Here is a 17,045-nt window from a genome sequence, read left to right on the forward strand (position 1 = left end):
GGTAGAAAGGACTTAAATTAAAATTACATCCTTCTCGGAAGAAGCAAATGAATATTATAATAACATAACAAATTATGTAACGTAGATAACATGGTCAAAAAGAAAGCTTACATTTTAAATTTACGAACTGAAAGAGTAATGAACGAAAAGTACACATCAAGATTCGTAAATTGTTCAACATTGACAGTCTGAAGTAAGAAGCTTATAGCACGATCGTAATTAATCCTGTCCATACGTAACTGTAAGCCGCTGTGAATCAAAGTTTTTCTCAAGTGGAATGTGTCAGTGACGGACAGGAATAGTATTTCGAGCGCAACGGGCACCTGAATGTTCATCGGTTAAGTGAATAATCGTCGCTCTTAAATTACCCGCTAATGACGAAGAACTCTATTCGTAACTTTCACGATTGGCTATTGTTAACTCGTACCATTCGACTCGACATCATGCTTATCCTACAATGAACGAACTTCAATACCATGAAACGTAGTCTAAGATTAATTTTCTTACCGCGGATTCTTAGGGCATTGAAAATTTACGTCTATTAATACTCTATTCACTGTGAAATTCCAACTCTTATTTAACGAGCAATGAATAAAGAACCGATTACCTTCCGTTCTTTTTAAAGATAGTATCCGGATGAGAAGCTTATCCATCTCTGGTGGAATTGTTCTCGCCAAGGGAAAACATGCGCTGCTGAGCTTCCGTTACCGGGAAGACTTAAAGCTTTGGAAACGGAGAAACGTTGGAGCATAAAACCGTTTGACCAAAGAATTACCAGCCCCATCCGACAAGAATGTATCCCCCCCCTCCCCCTCCTACGAAAAGCATATCAAGTATTCCATCCCAATACATATATATCCGGGAAATGAAAATTCCTCGAAAATCCTTTCGACCTGATCCGTTCTATAAAGAAATCGTTCGTCGGTTGCGATGCCGAGCGGAATTCGATTCCGACATCTGGCTTTCGACGCCACCGGTATCGAACGAGACGGCCCAGCTTCCCGACGCTCTGTATACACAACCCGGATTTTCTGTCATTCCTTTTCTTCGACCCGTTTTTTTTTCCTCTCTTTGGGAAACTTGAACAGAGCACCTGCTATGATATCGGTTTAACGCCGAAACCCCGTAAAATATTCTGAAATATTCTACCGTGTCGCGGATACGAGACCGAAAAGACGAGAGAAACCGCCGAGACAGAACGTGAAGAAAAATGAAGTCGAGCCGCTACTTGGTAGACAATGCGAGAATCAAAATTTAAAGCAATCTAAAATACCATGGTCGATTATTGTCAGCCTGTTACGGAGACATTTGCTACAGCATAAACACGTAAAAAAATAATGTTGTTAGGACTCAACTTTTCAAGAACAAAAGTACCAAAATATATATTATCTATTCATCACCTGGACAGATCTGTCTGCAAAGGACTCGAGAAAAGCACCGAATACTTTTTCAGCATTCCAAAACGCACGACCGTGTTTCATGGATCGCAAGAATTTCGCAAACGTTCCGCTGAAGGAGAAATATAAGGACCCGAGAAAGAACGAGATAGAAAGGATAGCGCGAGGCCAAGAGAAAGGTGTGGACGATTTGTCTAAAAGTTCAGGAGGGTAGGAGGAAAATTAGCGAGAGCTGTGGCCGAGCTATTTGTTATCGAGGTGGCAATAATGCTTCCACAGTCTCAAGCTCCCGCTTGCAGAAATTCAGCCCTGGTGATAATTAAACTTAATAGCGTTACGCTACCAGCGAAAAATTCGACGACTAAGAGCTGCAGTTTGTGCGGTAAAGGACCTCGAAGGACCTCCATTCAGGATAACCGTTTCTTCAAATTCCATTTATTTAATTCGATAAGAATAGTACACAGTAGTCTTCTAATTTATGGAAAGTAAATCCTCGACAAGCTCCACTTTACTAACCGTTCATGATATTAGCGTCATCCAACACTGCATGTGACAGTGAACGTGTTCAACTAATCATTAAAGTAATTCAAAGAAGACTCTCGTCTAAGGAAGTTAAAGGATACCAGAATTTGGAACGACAGTGCATTATCTGGCTGCGAAATTTCGCTCTGTCCGTGGAAAATTTGGAAACGTGTGCGATTCGCCCGCAGCGTCTCTCCGCGTGACATCGAATAACGGGTCGCACATGCACCCGTTCCCTAGCACCATGTGCACCCATACGACCGCCCGAAACGAACAAGTTCCGCAGTGAAATACACCGCGCCGCGAACCGCGACATTTTTCACAATTCGCCAGTATAATATTAACATGCGCCAAATGTTCAGCAGCTACCGTGGCCGCGAAGCCAAATCCTCCCTGCATTCATTCATCTTGGGCGAATTGCGTAGGACTACCGCGGACGTCGTCGGTTATTTCTATTTCTAGGCAGTGTCTAAAGTTTCCGTCGAATAGAGAATAATTAAGCCAGCTGGTCATAGTTTGCTACCAGCGTTAACAGACACGGTCTGGTACCATGGCGGCGTTTACGTTCGAAATTGATACTCTTGTATCGATATATTCTAGGGGTGTTTTAGAATGCGCACATACCAGTGAAACTTCTGCAATTTCAGAAGAATGCTGTTCTGTATTTCAATTAATTCCTTACGTGAATTTCATTCTCATCGAAAAATTTACTCTTGCATTTTTTCACATTCGTCTGCTTCTCGTCGATGTATTAAGCGGGCATTCCAATTAATTGGAATTCGTCGCCCGTTTGGTTGTGACTCGATCGCGACAGCACCAGGCTCTCGCGAAAATTGAATTTATAACGCGAAAGGAGCAATTTCGAGAATAGATTGAAAGTTTCAAAGGCAATCAACTTAGAGGTACCCCAGCGTGTGTATTACGGCAATCTATCGAACAACACCAGACGAAACTTTGCTTTGGCTGGTGCTCCCCTTTGATGTTTGTTTTTCCCAAGTTTGTTCCACGGGAACAGTTCGTTTTGGAAAAGCAAGCGGTTGCACGCGTTTTATTTTTACCCGGTTCTTTTTTTAGAACGCTTTCGGGCAAGCAGTGTTACGTGCTCCGCAAACTTTCTAACTGCCAAGACGGAAGGAACACTTGTCCAGAATTACGACCAGCGTTTTCTTAACGAATAAAGGAACTTTAACACCGAAAACTAGAGGCCGAAGTATCCTCGACGAACACTTCACGCGCATTTCCGTGGCTTGCGTTCGTTTCGAGCGATCGTTAAATACGTCGAGGTTTCCTCAACTTTTTAAGATTCGAGGGACAATGGTGTCATCTAACCATGAAACCCCTTTCTCTCCGCTGACTCGTGTGTGCCGTCTGGCAAACGGAAATTAAATGAAAATCGCTCGTCTCGCTGCTCTGACGGGAAATGAAAATTGAACGGTCGCGAATAGGGGGGAGAGAAACGCGATGGCATATGAAATACCGATACATACCGGGTGAACGACGTTACCTGATCGACTCAAGTATTTCCTGCTACCACTGCACCGACTAAAATTAATTATATTTAGTTTAACGATAAGTGGCTCATTCAGGTATATTCGTCGTAATTAATTTCTAGATACTGCTGTATTAATATGAAATTAGTAAACTTTTTAATTAGAGATGACGAATGTAAAAATAAGTTACCGAAAACTAGACGCCGAATAGAACCCAACCAAATTATATTAATTATATAATTGTATTTTGATATTTTGATGAAAAAAGTTGCTGCAGTTGGGTCCAAAAAAAAAAAGCTTTTATTAGACCAGTAGAAGCAGAGAAAATTAAGATGATCGAGTTTTGTCGTTCGCTCGGTATAGGAAAAAGAGGGCGGAGCGACGCGCTGATGAAAACAGCGAATAGCGGAACGCATACGGAAGAGCCTCGGGATTCACTATCACCTCGATTTCTGCGAAAAAAATGTAGTTTTCGCTTGTCGATTTTCCAACTTGATGGTATTATTGGTTATGTTATTACATTCGAATCGCGCGTTGCATTATTTCCATCGCTCTTTGGATTTCGTTGAAACCGTATAGCAGCCTCGATACCTGGGCTTGCCGTTATTTTCATTTTCCTCGACTCGATTTTATTTTTTCCCATCGTATAGAGCTCCGCAAAGTATTCAGGAATCGATTCTGCCGTCAAAATAATCCCCGGGATAGAAAAAGCAACGCGACTCGCGAACGTGTTTTCGCGGGCGAAAAAAATAATTTGTGAATGTATAAACGCCAGCGGTCTCGCATATCTGCGCGAAAACTAATTTCAAACGATACACCAGTTGCCGCGTCGCGCCCCAAACAAGCGGTGTATCTTAAAAATGCATTTTCCAGCCGAATCGTTCGCGAGCGAGCTCGTACCACGTGAGCCACCACCCTAAACTCTTATTTCCCCAGTTTATAAATGTTACGTTACTCGTAAAAACTTTATTTTACGGCCAGCCAGGAATTAATTGTTATTTTTTTTTTTTTTATATATATATAAAGTTCAGAAGGAAGACAAGGTTCAGAAAAGGAATGGAAACACTGATGCGAAGAACACTTACGGTTCCAGCGACAGGATCGGTGATTTTGCATGGTAAATTGGCTGTACTTCCGCTTTGGGCGAGGACTTCCTTGATAGGACCCTCGATGACATCTTCAATTTTATCTTCGGAACCCGTTGACGGCAACAACTCGTTACTGGCGCCTAATGATCGCTGATGCTCCGCCTGGCTTCCTGGAAAAGAAAATTCAAAAGCATGTATGCAAAGCATAGATGATACCTCTATGATCTCGTTAGATGTTTCGTCAACTTGAAGATTAACGACTATAGTGGAACAAGTATCATGGTTACCGAGCTACGACTACGAGTCCGTGTTTATTAGCGAGTATGAAACAGTGATCTTAATGCAGTCTCTCGCTGCGTGACTTTCGAAAATTTGCTATTAATATTGCTCGTGGGGATTGCACGTCTGCTCAAAATTAAAAAAAAAAAAAAAAAAACATCCATCATCACTCATGGCCCTCCCGAGCGTTAAATTTATTATAACCAGACTGTGAAATTTTATGCATCTATGACGTACGAGTATACGAGATACAGATGCAAATATTAATATCGCGTTGTCGTATTGATGCATTAAAATATTCATCTGCAATCGTACGAGCTTTAGGCGGTAATAGCAGGCTTCGAAGCCACGAAAGCTGGCGGCTTTAAGGTCTGAGCGAAACTACGATCGAAGATTAAGAACGATTTTCGTGGTACCTGACGGGGCGAGGGGCCACGATAGCGTCGGAGGCCGAAAACAGTGGGTCGGAGAGAGGAATTCTCTCCTACCACGAGATTAATGCAACCCCCGTTCCAACTATAACGCATAACCCGGGTGTAGCCGTAAGTGGCTTAAATGAATAACTTAGTCAGGACAATTACGCGGCTTTGGCCCGCGTTTGCAGCAGCTAGCCCGTTACAAATCTACTGGGGCTCCGTGGGAATTCACTTCGAAAACACTTAAACATCCCAAGCGTTTTCCAGGTATCATTCGCAGCGTCGATTGCTCGCCGACGTTATATCGGTTGTACTTGCGGTTACGTGATATGCGCATATTTTTCCCTGGAAATGCGAGCCGGGATCGGTTCCGTGGAACGGCATTCGATTGGATGTTACGGAGAGGTACTGAAAATGATCGACGACATCCGTTCTTACATAACGGTCTTTAAATTGGGTTAAGAGAGGTTGAAGACGTCGCATTGTCTTCATTTTTTATCATTTTAACGTTAGAATGTATTCAGCTGCATTTGGACTTAAGCTGTTGACTTTACTACTTTTTAGTAAACCAGCGATTCTTAACGTCCGTGAAGTCGACTACAATCCACCAATTAAGCCGTCCACTCTGAACGCGTGCTAAGTTCATTTATCCTTGTTTCGAGGCATGAAAGGTTTTGCAATTTCAGTCGACTGGAAAATGTTCCTAGGCGTTAATTTGCTCGTTGTGCGCTATTAGTGTTCGAAAACAAGTGAATTTATAAGCGATTAAAGAGCGTAGACTGCTTCGAGAAAAATATGATTTGAAGTCTCCGCGACCCTTGCAGTAAGCAAATATTTGAAGAACCCTTTGCGTATCATCGATCCCAGAACGTTACACTTTTCAAAACACGGAGGATCCCGGCCAGTCAATCTCGATGACATTAAAATGCAATAAGTTGCTCCCCGTGCGAAGTTCGCTCGCTACGTAATAAAATTCCCGCGGATGCATACTCGAGCCTAGGCGTCGCGTAAGCTATAACGAGCCTCTATTTATCCCGCGTACTTGAGCCGTGTTCACGATGAAAACGTCGGCAATTAGCTCTCGTTACCCTGCTCGGGGCTCGTTCGACGGTTCGTTAAACCTGACCTGCTTCCCCGAGCCCGCGGATCGTCCTGCTCTCGGGGACCGAAATGCTCAAGGAGAGATCTCGTCACGTGGCAGGCCTGGAATCGCACGCGAACACGAGCACGCGGAAACGGCGCATGTGCACGCGATCGTAGATCGAGCCAGAGGCTCGAGCCAACCATTTTCTTCGAACGGTGACTGGCTGGTTTCATTCTTTCTTCCGACAGTTCGGCCTAAATTCGCCTGCTTGCCCGGAAGCACCCGCGATTTATTGGGTTTTTATTGGCACCGCCAGCGCACGTTTGACCGTATAATTTTCTTCGACTTTGCCCGCCGGGCGCGTTGGTAATTGAAAAGTACACTAGCAAACGTCTCCGACTCGGTTTGCACGCGTTCCTTATCGATCTTCTCTTTGTACACTCCCACCTCGTTCCTACGCAGGGCACTTTTAATTTCTCCTTCGAGGAATTATTACTACTGACAAGCTGAATTCAGTAAATTTAGTGTATCGAGCAGCAATGGTGAATGTGATAGTTCTATGATATATTTAGCGATTCGTGACTATTATGATGCAATGAACCCTGTTTCCATCTCACTTTTGCATTCTTTTATTTCCCCTTGTACACGACACCTCGGCGTGCAATCTTCTGAATAATTTTTATAATGTCAAAGTCGTTTCCCACCACGCGGCCTCGATCGATTATACTTAACACCCAGGTATTTTACGCGAGCCTCGACGTGTCCTGTCACGTTACGGGCTCTCTCGACCGGTGGAAGCACCTTCTCGTCCGGCATTATCGTCTTTTTACGAGGTACATAACGATAGCGACGAGATACTGCCATGTGCGGACGCTGCGACGTACTTTGTAGCCGCACGTGCGAACGGACAATTCTCGCTGCTCGATAAACTTACTGCCAACGCTTTCCTAGCTGCCCCGAAACCGCACCGTGAAACCAAAAGTTATCGCTGATATCGACTTTTAGAGAGCTTTAAAAAATATTTGGAGGACCGCGTAAACCCTCGCTAGAATCGAAAAAATGTTCACTTCTCGAAGCATCCTAGTGTATCACTCAGCTTTTACAATATTAAAGAAATTAAATTAATTGAAACGTAAGTATAAAATAATTCTATTGTTATAAACGACGATGGGTACGATGATTTTTCATTTGTTTTTACGTTGGCGTTTGTCTCTTTCGATATTTCCCATTAAAATCATTCTGGAAAACGAATATTTCATATACACATATTAACTCTTCGACGCCGAGAGATGTAACGAAACCTTTCCAACTCTTTTTGCCACGAAATTGCTAAATTTAGTATTCTATGCGAACTCAAACATTGGCATTGCACTCTTTCATCGTAAAGCATAAAATAAAGTTGAGTAAATATGAATTTTTTTTAAATTTAGTATCGGGTAAATATTTAAATTGTGGTATTTTCATCTGTTGTTTAAGTTTCGTTAGATCAGTAAAACAACATACAGAAGAGAAAAATTTAAATAAATTTCTCTTAATTGATTTAACAAATTTTGACAAAAATATATATTTTCCATTCTGAACGTAGAAACTGTACAAACGCGCGACAGGAGATTCAAAGACGGGTCATTATTCTGTTTATGACCTGGCATGTACGTGTAACCATGGTATAAAATTACACAAAATTATTAATTGCAGAGAAACACGCGCAAACCTTTTTAATAAAACGAACCGACTGGTTCGACTCCCTTTAAACTTGCAAAGCGATGCTAAAATTAGACAATTTAAATGGGACCAATTAACAATTACTGGCATGAATGTGTAACAGGATTTAACGTTACAATAAAATACAATTATATGCGGACACGAGTCAATAATTGCTCGTTGTTTATATATCCCGATAACGCGTCGAAAAATCTACGCGTTTCAGGAACACAAAACTAAGTTTACGACGGCTAGCCTCGAATTCGTCGATGATAACGTATCGCAATATCGTACACTCGTATCGTTCACTTTTACGAGTCTTAAATCCATGAAAATATCTCTTTAATTAACATTTCGATTTTGGTCATGGTATTGGTTAGAGTATTGGTATTGGTTTAGATATAAAAAGTGTAAAGTGTAAAGGTACTTGCGATACAATGATTTTGTCACCACAAGTCTATTATATTATTTTTAGAACAATATTTAGCGTAACTTTCCATTAATACTGCTTTATTTTCGTAGATATTGGAAACGATTAAATGCGCGTCGAAACGTCATTAATCAACTGCTTTCAATAACTAGTGAATTGATCGGTTCCCGTTTATTCTCACACGAGCACGTTTCCTTTGTTGAATTTCGAAATTATTACATTAATTTCCATACATTTTCGAATACGATAAATGAATGATTGCTTTACATTTTCAGGAGTATCAAATGTGAAACCAGTCATAACTTCTACACCCATCAGTGCCTCGGTTTATTTGATTAAAATTGTATTATATTGCATGTGAAATACAAAATACATTTAAAATTCATAAAACACAGTGTATGCTGTTATTTCAGCCCAGGTTCAATATATTTCAATAATAAAGGAGGCTATTGTTTGCATAATTCGTTAAATAAAAAACCTCAGTTCTGATTACAATTTACATAAACAATTTATGTGCACGACGAGGCTCGTTTAAAATACCCGTTCTTAAAGAGTTAAATAGCACTGGTCCTTAGGAACAAAGGGTTACGCAAGGAACGACAGAAACACTGAAGCTGGTGAATTTATCGTGCTGAAATAAATTTGAATCCTTCGCAGCTCCTTATCAAAGAGAATACGAATGCGCAATGAGGACAGAAACGCGCCCCAGCTCGTTCCAGAAGCGTCGCGACAGAAACGCCCAAGTGAGTATAAAATCCTCGAGTAACGCTTGCGAATCACGGGACGACTCTCAAAATTGAATCGTTCCACGATAAGCGAAATTGCTTAAAATTAATTCCAGGCAATTGGAGATCGTAAAATGTCCGACCCGCTAAAGGTATCGTGCGTTTAATTAAACTTTCAATTGGAAACGCGTTCCCGAAAGTGCTTTACGCGTATGTAGATCACCGTTTCGGCGGCGATTTCAAAGAGGGTATTAAAAATATATCAAACGTGGGATAATTCGCGTCGAAGAAATTTCCCAATCGCGAATGAAATTTGCCATTCGCGAACGGAATCGATGCGACGAATAAATTCTCGCCGGGCTAGCGGCTCCGCGGGAACGAATGGTTTATGGCCGTCGGAAAGTTTCTGTCGGTGCTAACGAGCCAAAAGTTTGTGCGGTCTTCAAGAACACGATAACCGGATATTACTTGTCAGCTATCAACTGGCACAGTGAATTAAGTGTTTTCTGTGTCAGCACGAAAATGACTGGCTGAAACGCGAACGCGGAAGAGCTTTCCCGTCGTGTAAGCACACATTCGAACTTCCCACTTGCTATTCAGTCGACCGTGATTACAGCGAGACGTGGCTTTAATTTCTCGCAACATTAACTAACGAAACGTTGATTGTCCTTCGGGAATTCAATTATCCTGACTGCGGATTTTATGCACTTATGTTGTTTTAGAACACGAGGAACGAATGCAGATACTGTACAAAATGTATACAGTCATGTAACGTTAATATACGAACGATTTACACGGTTACACTAGATTGGTTTGTAATACATTTACGCCCGTGACCGTTATTCAACGCTAATTCTGAGTACCATGTTTCTTATGCTTAAGGAGAAGATGACAAATGGCGGTACTCACCTCTGAAATGAAGGTGTATTTTCAGGAGAATGCTTGCCAGGATCAGGAGCGCTCTCATGGTGACAATTAATTTGTAACGTCGTTGTTTCAGATGTTCATTGTACTTATCTGTAACAGGCAGAAATAAATAGGATGAAGCAACGTTCGTTCTTCGTATTCATGCAATAGAGGGTTGATATCGATACGATTATTGATAAATGAAATCGGAGAAATATCGTGAAAATATCGTTATTGGTCGAATAACATATAACAAACTTCTTGGCCCGCGATACGCTTCCTCTGCGATTTCGTGTCCTTCCGTTGTGTGCAGGCCAATGTTCAAGTCTCCTGCAATCGATATGGGTTTAAGTAGGAGGGCCTGTGACCCTTAAGCCTTCTTCGTTCAGCTTCGAGCTCTCGCTTTAAGTGGCTCACCTTTGTCAAGTATTTTCGACAAGACGAAGGAGAACGGAAAAATGGATCGCGAAAAGTTTCCGTGGACGAGAAATCTTCGACACGCTTCACCAACGTTCCGCGTTATATACCTGGTTCCAAACCATTTTCTTATCCCTCCAGGCCCCACCTGGCGCGAGAGACATTACCTCGATCTTGTTTTCCAAAGGAATTTATATACTTGTTCATACCAGGTTTCAAAGCATAGCAAAATAATTCTTTCGCAAATATGTACATAGACTCAATTGTAAACCGCACAGGATGGAAATAGAATTCCCTGTGCGAGTACTCGGCCGAGTATTCAGTGATAAGGTGCGGGAAATCTAAAATCAAATTACGAATTCTTTTGGGTTACCATCGAACCAATGGGAATAATCGATACTCCTTTACCCTGAGATCCCCTTAAATATTTAACAGGGCGTTTGATAGCGTGCCGCAAGGGGTTAGGCCGTTACGCCGCAGAAATTGCACTAGTTTTCTAATACTATTTACATAGGGTCGACGATCGATTCTTCCTTGTAAACACGTGGCGGTGAATCTCCCCTTGATGAAGCACGTTCAAACTTACCGCGAAGACACCGTACCATTTGTTTTATTAGAAAAACGAGCATACCAATTTAAGTGGGAAATAGATAAAAAAAATTCATTCTTTGCTCCGCTAAGTCTCTTTAAATTCTAATCGTTATAGCCTCTGTATTAATTCGTGGCAACGAAGAAGATACGAAGCAAACGTGCTCCGCGATGTCTAAGACTCATAGAACTCGTAAAGCCAGGAAATTCATTGCGACGGTAACTGTTGCGGTCGCTTGTTACGGTTGATTCGACGAGCGTACCGTTAACGCCGTGTACATGTTCGTAGAGTTAACGCGAACAAATTGTACGAGCGTTCCCAAAGCACACACACGCACTCGTGCAGTCGACGACTATACAAAGACCCGGTAAATTTCGATTAAAAAAAAAAGGTTTGAATTCGTAGATACGCGTACGCGTCTATCGGAATCAAACGTCGATTTATCACTCGTGCCAGTCACGTTTCAACCATTGCTTTGCATTCAGTTTTCAAATCTTCTTTGACTTTTCAATATTTTCATACGAGCAATATATTTGTTAACATGCGAACAAAAAATAATAAAACTATAATTCCCCACGTGCACGTAACATGATAATAAAAAGGATAAAACTTAACGCAAATAAAAAAAAAACAAGGGGGGAGATAAATAACGATAATAAATCGCCAAATGTGAACGATACCGAAGCGAAATTCTTCCTACCCCTCGTAACATCTAATCGGATTTTTGTTTCAGCCGCCCGTTTCTGACAAACGGTCGTATCACCGAATTCGTTCGGCGTTTCCCGCGTACACAAAAGAAGTCGATGACAATATTCAATACCTCAACGGTCGAAAAATATCGCTGAAGCGTAGAAAAAGAAAAAAGTAAAACGAAAAAGGTAACAATATATTTCCGGCTTATCGGTGTTTGCATTATCACGATATCGCCCGCGAAACCAACGCGTTCCCCGTTCCAAATTTATTTCCGCGTATACCCACACTTACCGTTCGAACTTTCCGCAACCGGTTCACGCCCGCCATTCGCCCTAAACTTCCGAACGTGACGTGATACTGTAGTCGGTTCATCGCACATTGATTTTGCAATCGTAAATTTTGAGTTCAGATTTTAAATCAGCGACCCCCAAAAATCCCTGTATATACCAAATTTCATCCAAATCGGTCGAAAGAGAAAACAGATATAAACGTTTCACTTTTAGGGAACTTTAAAGGGGGTTTCCTGTCAGGAAATACTACAATGCTCGCTACTATTTCTCGGAATTGCATCGACCTGGCAAGGACGCTGACGGTCACTGCGTCTGTCAGTCATTTATAATTGTCTATAAAAAAGGAAACTTTTAGGTGTCGTAACTCAGCGTGAAATCATCCAATCTGATTGTAACAAAATGCAAATTGAAGAACGGTGGTAACTGATATACTCGCGTGTGTTTGAGTAGATTGTAAAGGACGCTTGGGGAATGGACGGAGGGGAAACGGGGGCTCATGGTAATGATCTCAGTCATACGGTTTCGCAGTGATAGCCGCCACGCTATTTACATACTGATACGAACGTCGCCGCGAAAGTTTGTGTAATCAGCTCGGTCGTGGAAATGAACAGAGGAATCCCTGCTGAATCCTCGCGGAGAGTTTAACTTGTATGCGTGCAAAATATGCGAAACGAGAGGATGAAAGTTGGGACGATAACGAATGGGATGAATGAGTTGAGTCGGTGGTGGGAGGAGGGGGTGGGGGGTGGGGGGGGGGTGGCGGACCGGTGTAAAGACATTAAGCCGATTTCAGGTTAAACGAGCGCATCCCCTTTTCCCTTCATCTTAAACTGTGCACACGGCTGGCGAGGCTCACCCACCGCGGATTAATGCTCGCTTTATTCGCTGAATAATTTAAAGGGAACATACATTTGTATTCCTGTATCCGCGTTTCGACGCCGAGCGAAAGACTTCGCCGAATTAAAAACGGCCACCGTGCAGAAATGCTCGCAGACGAGACTAAGAGGTTAAACGTTACGCGAGATAAATGGAAACACGATCGAAATACTTTCCATTCAACGAATCCCGCGCGTTGTACGGTTAATCTCAGACTGCTTTGTCCGTGCCTACGCTCGTGATGCAACGTACAACCTGAACGAAACGAATTTCGCCCTAGGCGAGAGAAACAACTTCTGACATTTTGGGACTGACTGGGAATTTTGTTTCAACGTCGAATAAATGCTATATTCAGAAAGGAAATGGAGCTCGGTGAATCGATATGATACCATATAGAGTATGGATAAACATATGGAAACTACAGCTACACTTTTACTATTTAAATTAGATATACCCTTGCCGACTTTACAAGAATAAATAAGCGAAAGTGCAATTGAAATGCCCTCCATTCAGTGAATTCCTGGTGTTCTACGGTTAATCTCAGACTGCTTTGTCCGTGGCTGCGTTCGCGATGCAACATACCTCGTGAATGAAACAAATTCAAATTCTGCTTTAGGCAAGGAGATAACTTCGGGCGTTTTGAGGCTGCCTGGGAATCGTGTATCTAGAGTTCCTACGTATTCAACCTCAGCTCCGCGTGCTCGTAGAAAACACCGAAACTCGTACGTTAATGCTTACTCGAGCGATGAGAAACTAGAGAGCAGGCTCCCTCTGCTGTACAAGCGTGTAAAGAGCGTTCGACGTTACATGAAGCTACATTTACAGTTTATTACTACCACGTTTGAAGCGTTATTTCATGTAGGAACTCCGCAACCACGAGATGATTCGTGATAAGAGGTATCTCGAAAGAGTAACGAGATTGGACTTGATCCTCCGGAACTGCCAAGAATTTATCGCAATTGATAAAGTTAAAGCGTATAATAAAAATGCAATCGCACACGCCTGATGCGCGAAATCTCACGTAATTAATAGTACAGCACATTTGGATTGAAATTGAAATTACGACCAGCGGAATAACGAAATTCAGCGTGAATGATGCTCAGGAAATAGACAGAAGCATGCAGTTGAAAACGTATTTCGTTTGAAATTGATGTCTGCGCCGGTTTCTGAGATACAAGACTTCAAAGTGAACGTTTAAAACGCAGGAAATGAAGAATGGAAACTGGAGCGTCGTGATCTACATTTCATCTAGGACATGCGTGCGATGCTAGGAAAAAAATAGTGGCATAGCAAAAGAACCATTCGTCTGTCACTGGCTGCCACCTTGTTTCTGCGCTCGGTATAAGTTAATAAATTAAAAATGTAAAAACAAACACCAAATGGAAAAACCCATCGCGCTGTTTACACGAAGCTCCGGTGTACATCAATCAATAATCTGTTAAAAAGGATATTTATATAAAACACACGCATCTGTGTGCTACAACGTGAAAATTGAAACGCGGCGAAATAGATTTGCTTTAAATAAAATATAAACACGGACGGGGACCGATTGTACGCTCTTCGCTGTGCAAATGTAACACGATAAGCATCGAACGAAAACTTACAATATCGAGCGAACATCAAAGCTCCACGATTTTCACGGGTAATCGTCTGTGTGCTTTTAATTTCATTATTTTACCATAGAGATGAACCAATCTGCAAACCAGGTTTGCAAAGAAAACCTTGCACGGAAAATCGATAAGTATGCGTGTTTCGCTATCGTGTGGAGAACTGACATCGTTTCTCGTATCGTTTTTCAACCAATCCGTTTTAGATTAGAGCACAAAAGCGACACATCCCGCGAGCGTGAATACGAGTGGCTGCCGAACTTTTTTTCGTGCTACGAATCGCAAGTGTCGATCGATCTACCAATTAATCTGTTGAAACCTTTGGAACGACCGTCATCGGTTAGGTGGGATTACCTTAATCTCTCGTTCACCCCCTGAACGAAGATCCGTACAGTTTTTGTGCGGTTTCCGAGCATTGACAACGTGTTCACGGCATGGTTACCGGGTTCTTCTCCACGAATGGTAGGGATGAACTAAAAACTGCTTTCAAGATCGAACTAATACCATACATTGCCGTTACTTTGCTCGATAATGTGAACATTTACCGAGTACGTTAGGACTTGTAAACAGATGAAATTGTGAGTTAAAAGGTGAGTCGGAATCTTTATCGATCTCTGAGAGGTCATGAGAACAAGGTAAGCTATCCACGATGACATTCGCCGCTAGGATAGAAGGAGCAAGGATCAACGAGGACGACACCGCGAGAACCATCCCAGTCCAATCGTTCATTAAGGGCTCCTTGTACGGGATAATGAACGTGGAAGATGTTCGGATATAAGGAAACTTCCCAAGCGGGCCATCTTTTGATAGCTTCTTGGGGGCTAATTAAATTTGTACATGCTAATAGGGTGTACGAGCACGCGCAAACGTTGAGAATTTGCGTTACCGGCAACGTATTCGTTAAGAAAGTTGGATAAACTGCGGTGTTGCGTGCAAAGTGAATTTTCCGTGGAAAATAAAAGTTTTCTAATGAATTTCTCTGTCGCATTTCTCATACGAGAAAATAATTTTCAATAAATACTTGAAACTCTAAGTAGCCACGAAAGAATCCAATATCACCGTATGAGAAATGTGTGGAGACCACAAATGAATTTAAAAAAGACTGTTCTAGTTAAACATTCTCGTTCCCCAAGGGGCGTAACGTTTTCAGTTCGGGCGAGCGTGCACCTGAACGTGAGCAACGCAAGATGCTAATTCCCTGCGCAAATTGCCACTCTTATTTGCTCGGGCCGCAGTAAAGACCGCTTCTTCGCCTCCTTTTTCCAGTGCGCCCTTATTTCCCCGATTGTTTTCTCAGGAAATACGTTCGCTCGACGACTGCGCGAAATGGCGAAATAAAGGATAATGGGGGGTAGGAAGTAAAGAGAATGCGTTATCTAAATCGTTGATCGGACACACACGGCGCTGTAGTTGAAATGGCTGCGTGTATATGGCACAAGTTCGAGCGGACAGGCCGATGAAGCCGTCGGATGACCGAGTCTCATCGCGTGAGAGAAGATTGATACGTGAAAGCTACCAGTTGAAAAGAAACGTGTCCGTGCAACTTGTTCCAGGAATACCGCGTTATGGATACTAGATCTAGCGAAATTTTTTGCCCTCGTCGTGTCGTATGACGGTTATATTTGCTTAAGATTTCGAAAAGAACGCGGTCAACGGACAATCTAAATCGCGAGCTGCATACTCTCGCTCGTTTCTTTGAAGCGTTGAAAAGACTCGAGGAAAGCAAAGGGTGCATTTTGTTACCACATCGAGCATTGAAAAACGTCTGCGATATTTCGGTATAAAAGCCACGATAAAAGCGTGGAAAATGTTGTTTTCGCAAGCTTACACCGTTCATATTTAACGCGGTGTAAATGCCCCTATACTAAAGCACTTAGGAATAAGAGATATTTTATGCGAGGAAGTAAGTAAATAATGCTGCGACAACGAAAGGTTGAAGCATGCATTGTCTCGGTAAAATAAAGATCGCTTTATCTGTTTCTAATTTTAAATGGCATCCGAATACATAAAGCATTCCGTCGCTTTGTCCTACACTTCAGTTCGGCTGTTGAAGTGCCGGCGTCAAATCGAACAATCAATTGGCGCGGAACTTCGAACCTCAAATACCCTTCAACCAGTCGAAACGGTCCAATTAAACGTTCAGACTGTACCAATCGAGAACTCGTTACCTAACCAGCGAAAAATTTTCGACAAGCGACTGTCGTGTTCCACGATCGTGATAGAGTTCTAACCCGCGGGGTTCAAAGCACGTAGACTGGGCCACGATTAATCACGGAAAAAGTTTATCGGTTGTAAGCGAACGGGAAAGTAAAACAAACAGAGGGGACTATTAATCTCGAGCTGATGAACCCCACGGCTTGTTCTCCCGACTTTAGAATTGGAGAACTTCTCGTCGTCCAAGCTCGCTCGTCTTTCGGCGCTGTCTCCGTAATTAAAGGGACGAGTTCCTCTAGCGAAAACAAAATGTGCCGAATCGAAAGGAAAAACTTCTCTCTGTCCCGTATTCCACTCCTTGCGCCCTTGTTCCGCGCTTCC

General features: G+C 42.3%; 1 protein-coding gene across 3 annotated transcripts in view; it reads right to left on the bottom strand.

Moving 5' to 3' along the window:
• Positions 1-17,045, bottom strand: part of LOC128886210 (neural cell adhesion molecule 2-like) — a 62,169-nt gene that overhangs the window by 12,576 nt on the left and 32,548 nt on the right. For all 3 annotated transcript variants that reach the window (XM_054140907.1, XM_054140906.1, XM_054140904.1), the window contains 2 exons: positions 10,042-10,149; positions 4,495-4,667 (listed from right to left, as the gene is read on the bottom strand). In XM_054140907.1, the coding sequence (XP_053996882.1) occupies positions 4,495-4,667; positions 10,042-10,099 (231 nt within the window). In that variant the 5' untranslated portion in view covers positions 10,100-10,149. The remainder of the gene's footprint in view (positions 1-4,494; positions 4,668-10,041; positions 10,150-17,045) is intronic.

Source organism: Hylaeus anthracinus, unplaced genomic scaffold, assembly GCF_026225885.1.
Source record: "Hylaeus anthracinus isolate JK02 unplaced genomic scaffold, UHH_iyHylAnth1.0_haploid 11982, whole genome shotgun sequence".
In the NCBI taxonomy this organism is placed as follows: Eukaryota; Metazoa; Arthropoda; class Insecta; order Hymenoptera; family Colletidae; genus Hylaeus; species Hylaeus anthracinus.